General features: G+C 41.9%; 1 protein-coding gene across 1 annotated transcript in view; it reads right to left on the bottom strand.

Annotated features, from left to right (window-relative positions):
- Positions 1-6,957, bottom strand: part of LOC116686166 (adipocyte enhancer-binding protein 1-like) — a 25,835-nt gene extending 18,878 nt beyond the window's left edge. The window contains exons 1-3 of the mRNA XM_032511134.1: positions 6,657-6,957; positions 6,292-6,574; positions 1,237-1,467 (exon numbers count right to left, since the gene is read on the bottom strand). Coding sequence (XP_032367025.1) covers positions 1,237-1,467; positions 6,292-6,544 — 484 coding nt within the window. The 5' untranslated portion in view covers positions 6,545-6,574; positions 6,657-6,957. The remainder of the gene's footprint in view (positions 1-1,236; positions 1,468-6,291; positions 6,575-6,656) is intronic.
- Between the last annotated feature and the right edge of the window lie 2,403 nt (positions 6,958-9,360).

The raw sequence follows: 9,360 nt of genomic DNA, 5'->3' as shown, positions 1-9,360 counted from the left end.
ACAATAATCCCAGAGACAATAATACCCAGATGAACCAATATCCAAGAAGCAATAATAACCCAAGAGACAATAATATCCAAGAGACATAATATCCCAGAGCCAAAGACAATACCCAAGAGACAATATACTCCAAGACCAATAATACCCAAGAGACAATAATCCAAAGACAATAATGCCCAGAGACAATAATACCCCGAGACCAATAATACCCAAGAGAACATTAATGCCCAAGAGACAATAAGCCCAAGGGAGACAATATCACAAGATACAATAATGCGTAAGAGACATAATGGTAGCGACAAATGTAGACATAATGCCCAGAGACAAAATCCCAGAGACAAAATTTAAGAGACAATAATGCCCAAGACAATATACCAAGAGACAATATATCCAAGAGACAATAATACCCAAGAGACAATAATACCCAAGAGACAATAATGCGTAAGAGACGAAATACCAAGAACAAATAATACCCCAAGAGACAATATATCCAAGAGACAATAATATCCAGAGACATAATACCCAAGAGACATAAATCCAAGAGAACAATAATATCCAGAGCCAATAATACCCAATAGACAATAATCCCAGAGACATAATCGCCCAGAGAACAATAACCAGAGAATAATAACCCAAGAGAACAATATCCCCAAGTAGCATACGCCCAAGAGACCAATACCGCCAAGAGACAATAATCGAACGAGCCAAGTAAGAACAATAATGTCCCTAAACAAGACATAGCCCAATAATACCCAGAGAGCATATGTAAGAACAGCCCCGAAGAGACAATAATGACCCAGAAGACCTATACAAGAAAACACTGACCCAAGAGACAATAATGCGAACGACAATAACCAAGAGACAATAATACCCAAGAGAACAAAATCCGATACATTATCCAAGAGACAATAACGCCCAGATAACCCTTACCCAAGAACATAATGCGTAAGATCCAATATGCGTAAGAGACAATAATGCGTAGAGACAATATGCCAAGAGACAATAATACCCAAGAGACAATAATACCCAAGAGACAATAATACCCAAGAGACAAGAATACCCAAGAGACAATAATACCCAAGAGACAATAATACCCAAGAGACAATAATACCCAAGAGACAATGATACAAAAAGATAAAAGCATGAAAACATTGAAAAGACTAAAATACAGATAAATATAAAATTAGTAAAATACAGTAAAGTAAAAAGGGATAATGTGATGTGATGTGTACGTACGTGCGTCCCAGCCCAGTTCCTCTTCCTGGTCCAGAGACGGACGCGTGGTTTTGGGCTGCACCGTGGTCGTCTCCTTTGGTTTCTTGGTGGCTTTGGGTGCCTTCGGCTTCTTTGTGGGTTTTGGTGCTTTTGGTTTCTTGGTGGGTTTGGGGCCTTTTGGCTTTTTGGTGGGTTTAGGAGCTTTCTGCTTCTTGGCTTTGGCTTCCTTCTCCGCTGCTTTCTTCGCCCTGGCTTCAGAGAGATGAGTTTAACAAGAAGAATTAGTACACAGTGTGTGTGTTTATGGCATATAAAGTAGCTGTGTAGCTACATTGAGCATTTTATTGGAGATGTTAATGAACTTTTATCGCCTAAATGTTTCTCTTCTGGTCTTGCCTGTTTGTTAGCACGGACGTATTTAAAGAAAATGTCATACTGCACCTATAAAACCAGTTACAGCTCAGACAGACAGACAGACGGCCAGAACACATAAACACAGCAGGGACTGGTTCTGAAACACAGTTCATTGGTTTGTTTTGGTCCGACACCAAACTAAATAGCACTCAGAGAGTGGAGACCAAGGCCTAATAATCGCGCCAGTTGTTCCTTTGACAGTCAATCCTGCTGGCTGGTCTCATGAACCATTCGTACGTATGACTACCGAAATTAAAGCATTTTAATTGATATGGATTCCACGTATTTATTACTGTCAGCACCACATTGGCTTCTGCTGTATAAAAAAAATAATATTTTTTTATTTTATTATAATTTTTAGGGGGTCTACAATTGCCACTGATCTGCAAAAAGCCAATATCCAGTATATACCAATACATTAACCTGGTTGATTCATAGTTTGGGCTCTAATGATTGTCCAGAGTGATGCATGAGGGAAACTAAGAGCTCTTGTCAACTAACTTAACCCTTGTTTGGTATTCGGGTCAAATTGACCCATTTCAAAATTTTACAAAAAGAAAAATGGTCCAAGTTACATTTTTTCTAATTAAATCAACGTCCTTTCCTTATTTCCTGTGATAAACATGTATTCCTGACTCAGTTCAGGATATAACACTTCCATAGTGGATTTTTAACATGAATTATAACTTTGTGACAAAAGCCCCACTTCCATGTTTAATAGTGTTCTAGTAGAGACTGATGCATTCCCTAAACATGTGTGTTATCTCAACTGTTGGAAATTGAGATAAAGACAATATTTGTTAATAGAGTATGCAGTAACATTTGATTTCAGAATTGTTTTTAAAAACCCCAAATATGTCAAGGGTCAGTTTGACCCGAGGGACACGAGAGGGTCCCGAAGGTGGAAACAACACTAGGGTTTACAGTTCAAACGTGTGCTACGTTAGATTATATGTTGTGAAGGCGTAATGTTTTCACAGTGCGTGCACAGTAAACACCATGCAAATCCAGCCTTTAGTTTCCAAAACATTCAGATTTATAAGAGCGGACCCTTCAATCAGCTCAGGGCCCCGTTACACCTCCTCAGCAGTCGGATGGAAAAGACCTGAAAGGCTCCATGTTGAACTGGATGGAACATTACAGAGAGGAGATCTTCAAAGAGCTTCAGGGTTCGGGGTTTTTAATCCGCCGTGGTTATGTAACCATCATCCGACTCCAACGCAGACACAGAGGGCGGCTTGTTTTCTCCTGCTAGACATATTTCCTGATGTTCCACCGGTCCCTAAACACAACACTGCCAACCCATTACTCACCCCCGGTGTACTGGGCAGCCACTTTTCATTACTGTCAATTCACCTGTACACAGAAATAACATCATATAACATGAGTTCTAAGGCACAGATATGGTATGGTGTGCATCATGGTTACGTGCACTAGAGAAAAGGCCAAAAAACCCCGGATATAAGATGGTTTTTTGCTTGTAAAAAAGTATGGAACAAGTATAAAAATGACTTGCTGAGATTTCTATCTTTTACAAGTAACAGAGCAGCTTAAAAACCTCATGAGATGTTTGAAAAAAATCATCATTTCATTCATTCATCTGAGAAACAACTCAAAACAAAATGTTTTCAAGATATTTAAGATGCATCGTCTAAAACGAGTCCCTGCATGTCACTAAAATATAACTTCTTAGGTGAATGTCTTCTTTAACCCTCGTGTTGTCTTCCCGTCAAAATTTTAAAAATTAACACTTTTGTTGACGCTTTTTATCTATATTTTTAACTTTTTCTTACAGTTTTTCCCCCTTTTTCAACACTTTTGACGCTTTTTTCTCAGTGTTTGTCACTTTTTTTGACGTTTTCAACACTACGTAACACTAACTTATTAACTTTAGTTTTACAGTTATTTTTGGGATTTATGGTAGGAAATTATACCTCATGTTTGAGTTAGAAAAGCAGAAATTAGGAATTATTGAGACTAAAATTAAAGGAATGGATGTTGATGATAATCACAGACTGGAATATGTCAACTTTTACTCAATACTATTTCAAAAACACTTCAATTTGTTTTTCAAATGCTGTAAAATTGAATAAGACGCCTCAAAATTAATGAAAGTAGAGATTTGTACTTGGCTATTAGTTACTGTATGAGGACTCTAGGATCACAGAAGACTTGTATCATGTGGATGCGGCGACAGTGTTGTTGTCATTACTTATAATTCCTCATGGGGGCGACAGAAACTACGCACTGTAGCTTTCAGTAGTTTATGCATGTTATGACTGACTGTAAAACTAGATACAACCCAGATTTAACTACAATGACTCAAACTTGGGCCTCGGACTTCTTTGGACATCTTTGAACTTCTTCAGTGACTCAGACTTGGACTCTGACATGACTACACCGACTGTAGGGGGGGGCGTTAGGGGCCCGACAACAACTTTTCTACCCATGGATACAATAAATGCTATCAATGCAAACAGAAGATAACTGCGTTCATGCCTCGATAGACTGCACAAATCCTGCAAAACCGGGCTGATGAAGATGTTGCACACTCGGGCCAAGCCTTCCCCGGACAGACAAAGCTCGAAAGATGTGAAAAAAACCTTGTTTTGGGTGTCAGGTTTAGTTAATTATGGCCTTTGATGCAACTTAAATCAGCCACACATGAAAAGTTTTGGCTGCTCGTGGTTTTGCTTCTTGCAGCGGAAAGTTAACATTCAGAACATCAGAGCCGTTGATCGATGCTACTGAAACCCTGTCTGCTCACTCCTGGAAAGTCATAGTGGAAATATTTCTGCTGTTGCTCAGACTTTGTATTTTCCACAGATGTGTCTTTCTTGGGAGACATAACTGAGGCACACAGGCATCTCTCTCTCTCTCTCTCTCTCTCGCTCTCTCTCTCTCGCTCTCGCTGTAAAAGCTCATTCTCATTCTCATTGTGCCGGACAAAACAAGCCTCTAAAACTTTAACACCCAACCTGTATTCCCGGCAGAGATCAGTCAGGCTGCCAAGAAAATGTCAGACCACCAACCGGACGCCCTGCGCGTTTCTGCCCCTGTCATCTCTGAATCACTGAGATATTTTCATCAGGTTTCTGCAATGCAACTCATGTGGTAAACACACACACACACACACACACACACACACACACATACTAACACGGCTTCTGTGACCATATGGAGTTGAGCAATCTGTCTGAGACAAAGAAAACTATGGACGAGTTCAGAGAGAAAGCTGGGGCACTTGATAAGAGAGTTCAAACCAAATGTTTTCCTGCCTCAGAGATTGATTGCAGCCTTTCCCGTGTGTGTGTGTGTGTGTGTGTGTGTGTGTGTGTGTGTCAGAGTCTTGGCTGCAGGAGCAGACCAGATGCCAGGAGACTTATGCCCTTAGACCAGGGGGTCGGCAACCTCTGGCTCATTAGCCCCTCTCCAGTTTCTCCATGTGGCTTTGTGTAAAATTCTACATACATTTTTTTTAAGTAAATAAATAACTGTTACATTTGAAACCTTTTAGTTTTTTTCATTTAGCATGGCTGTAGGCCTAAAGAGATTCTTACCATCTCCATTTACAACATTTGTTTCAAGTATTAGAGCGATATAATGGAAATGATCTCTCAGCAGAGATAAGGGACTTGAGTTTGAGACTCGGACTCAAGTTGCATTAATTCGCGCACCGAGTGATTTCAGACTTCACTCGAGAAGTGACTTGGACCCTAACTCATAGACTCGAGACTTGGACTCTAGGTCATAGTCTCAAGAAGTGACTTGGACTCTAACTCACAGACTTGAGACTTGGACTCTAGGTCATAGACTCAAGAAGTGACTTGGACTCTAACTCACAGACTTGAGACTTGGACTCTAGGTCATAGACTCAAGACTTGACTTGGACTCTAACTCATAGACTCGAGACTTGAACTCTAGGTCATAGACTCAAGACTTGACTTGGACTCTAACTCATAGACTTGAGACTTGGACTCTAGGTCATAGACTCAAGACTTGACTTGGACTCTAACTCATAGACTTGAGACTTGGACTCTAGGTCATAGACTCAAGACTTGACTTGGACTCTTGGTCATAGTCTCAAGAAGTGACTTGGACTCTAACTCACAGACTTGAGACTTGGACTCTAGGTCACAGACTCAAGACTTGACTTGGACTCTAACTCATAGACTCTGAGACCTGTACTCTAGGTCATAGACTCAAGACTTGACTTGGACTCTAACTCATAGACTTGAGACTTGGACTCTAGGTCATAGACTCAAGACTTGACTTGACTCTTGGTCATAGTCTCAAGAAGTGACTTGGACTCTAACTCACAGACTTGAGACTTGGACTCCAGGTCATAGACTCAAGACTTGACTTGGCTGATCTTTTGTGTGAGTTGAAAGATAAAATCAGCATAAAACTGCTCTTTGAAATCATTCTCTCTTTTAGTGCTGCCTTTTACATTCATCTCAATGTTCAATTTGTTCGATAAAAGAAAGTTGGAAAAGATTTCATTTTCTTTGTATTAAATCCAACAATCAGTATGTTGGATTTTAGCCGAAGCACTAAGTACACTTTAATATCTGTTTATTAATCACAACTAATATCGTGATCAGATATTTTCCTCATATTGCAGATGACAGTAGACTTGTGTCTGTGTCTGCTGCTTCTTACCTGCCTCAATTTCCTCAGGTGTTTTCTTTTTCTTTGGTTTTGTGCTCTCCTCTTGCACCACTTCAGCCGGCTCATCTTTCATTTGGTCCCCCCCTTCCTCCGTCTGTCTCCTGGGCTCGACCAGTCCTCGGGGGACTCTCACCTGAACCGGGTCCCCGGAGAGTTTGTCGTCCTCCTCCACATCTTCTCGAGCCGCGACCGGAGCCCAGCAGAGGGTCAAAGCCGCCCAGAAGACCAGCACCTCAGCTCTCATGTTCTCCAGTCACATACAACACCCCCCTGTCTGGGACGAAAAACCAGAGCTAACGCACTCCAAGAACAAAAACAACAACTAACTTTTGGACGCACAGTAACGAAAATCTGACCTGCAGATGCAAAAATTCTGTTTTTTCTTAAAGGTCCTTCAGGAAGTCTCAGAAGACATGAAAAGGGATGCAGAGAATGATAAAAGGATGAGCCTGTGAACGTCTGGAGAGCCTCCTCCTCTCTGATGGCGAGTCAGCGTGGAGAGGGGGAGAAAATGTTGTGGGAGTGGAGTTTTTAAAGCTGGCCGTGCAGGAGAGGAGGAAGTTCGTCTGTCTGGAGTGGATTTTTTTCCAGAAGCAGCAGAGCAACACGCCTCCCTCTTCCTATTCTTCTTCCTCCTCCTCCTCTTCTCCCACACACTCCTCGGTAACATCTCTCCCTCATGGCCCTTCACCCCCTTTTTCTCCCCTCACCCATGTCTAAGCAGAAGGGGAGGAGCAACTGCCACATGTGACATTCCTACCAGAGAGGGAAGAAAAGAGAAGAAAAGAAAGAAGAAACACTGAAGAAAGACAGTTGACTCTGGATTGCAGTTGTTCCTAGAAGGACTCAACCAGCGTGCAGTAGATCTCTGGATGGAAATATCCTCCTATTCTAAACTCTCAAGAGATCTAGTTAAAAGCAAAACTAGTTCACTTCAGAAGAGTTTTATCTCAGTTTGTTTTATCTCACATTGTCAGACCTTCCTCCACAGCGCTGCAGAGGAGGGTCTGGCTACTCCACACAGCATTCCTGGATGGGAGAAAAACGTTCTCTGGTTTATTGGCATTTCTTTAAACCAATCACAATGGTCTTGGGCGGAGCTAAGTGCCCAGACGGAGCCTCGGGGCCTCTGAAAAACAGCCTGGGAAGGAACTTGTTTTGGTGGAACATCCATCCACCCATCCATCAGTCCGTCCATCCATCCATCCGTCCATCCACCCATCCATCCATCCATCAGTCCGTCCATCCATCCATCCATCCACCCATCTTCATTATCCACTTATCCGGTATCAGGTCTCGGGGGCAGCAGCTCCAGTAGGGTACCCCAAACTTCCCTTTCCCGAGCCACAACAACCAGCTCTGACTGGGGGATCCCGAGGCGTTCCCAGGCCAGGTTGGAGATATAATCCCTCCACCTAGTCCTGGGTCTTCCCCGAGGCCTCCTCCCAGCTGGACCCCCTCCACCTAGTCCTGGGTCTTCCCCGAGGCCTCCTCCCAGCTGGACCCCCTCCACCTAGTCCTGGACAGCTAAGGGAATGAAAGGAGAGGGGGGGGCGGGGTAGATGTCGTGCAGCAAAGGGTCGGAGTCGAACCTGGGCCCGCTGCGTTGAGGAGCAAACCTCTACATATGGGCGCCCGCTCCACCAACTGAGCCATCCGGGCGCCCGATTCCTACAAAATTGATAATGTGTAAATAATCCATATAAAATAATACAAATAAATGAAATAAATAGATTTCTCGTCACCTTGCTCGCCTGCTGGCTAGCTTAGCACGGTTTAACAACACAACACATTTATCCAGCGTCTTTTTAGAGAAAGAGAAAGTAGATCGAAACACACAACCATCGTAGATTCAGAGAGACGTCCCTCGCCACTTTGGGTGAGTAGTCTTTCGAAATACACATTATTATTATTATTATTATTATTATTATTATTATTATTATTATTATTATTATCTTGACTTGCAAAGGTATCTCTTAAATTGACGAGCCTCATGTGTTTCATTCAATAGGGATCAAAAGAGAGTGCTTGTTGCTGGCTGAATGACTAAATGATGACTCATATGGGCATGAAGCACAACAACAACAGCTGTTTCATTTGGGGCCTTTAACATCTGCTCAGGAACCTTCCGGACATTGTGCGATTATTGTTTGTTTTGTGCAGCGGTGGGCCAAGTATGTAAAACCACGGATCTCTAACAAGCCCTGTTTTCAGTTTCGTGACGATGCATTTTTCCATCTGACCCGTGAAACTTTTTAAAGACTTTATTCAACATTCAACATCAACACATCTGGAGATACGTGGTTTTCACTGGACAAGAAGGGGAGAAAAAACCTGAAAAGTTACTAAAGCTGTCACACAACAAACGTACAACATTTACCTCTGAGATGTAGAGCAGTGCAAATAGAAAGTAGCAGAACATACGCAGTACATTGAATGTGTAATTCAGTGTAGAACTTCAGTATATGTACTTTATTGTACGTTATATTCCACCTCTGGATTTAGGATCTTAATTTCTGAAGAAAAGGACAGAAAAGCATTTTACTTTACCTCGTTTTTCATCTTTTATCACGCAGAGTTCATGGAAAACATTCAATTTGTTTCCATTAAGATGTTGGCTCGTTTCCCTGCTCACGCTCACGCTTTTTCAGATGTGTGTGTGTGTGTGTGTGCGTGCGTGCGTGTGTATGTGTGTGTGCACGTGTGCATGCCCAATCGTTTTCTCTCCACCTGTTTCTAATACCTGATTGAGATGAAAGCAGCTTCAGATCTGTTTCAGACATTTCATCAGCTGGCTGTTTCATCTTCTTCAAAATCTATATTGTACATTTGAAGATTTATTTATGGAGTGAAGGAATCTGAAGAAACAAATAGTCACTGTGCAATTCTTTTACCCCCTTTTTCTTTCTTCTGCGTGTGCAGAATTACACACAGTCATGTCTCTTTAACAAGAAAAAACACTAACACAGAAAGTAGTTATTTTGTACGTGTTGAAATCCTTTTCATACAAAACTGAACACACACGCACACGTACACACACACACACACACACACACACAC

This window comes from Etheostoma spectabile, unplaced genomic scaffold, assembly GCF_008692095.1.
Source record: "Etheostoma spectabile isolate EspeVRDwgs_2016 unplaced genomic scaffold, UIUC_Espe_1.0 scaffold325, whole genome shotgun sequence".
NCBI lineage: Eukaryota > Metazoa > Chordata > Actinopteri > Perciformes > Percidae > Etheostoma > Etheostoma spectabile.
This window is presented reverse-complemented; position numbering and strand designations above follow the sequence as displayed.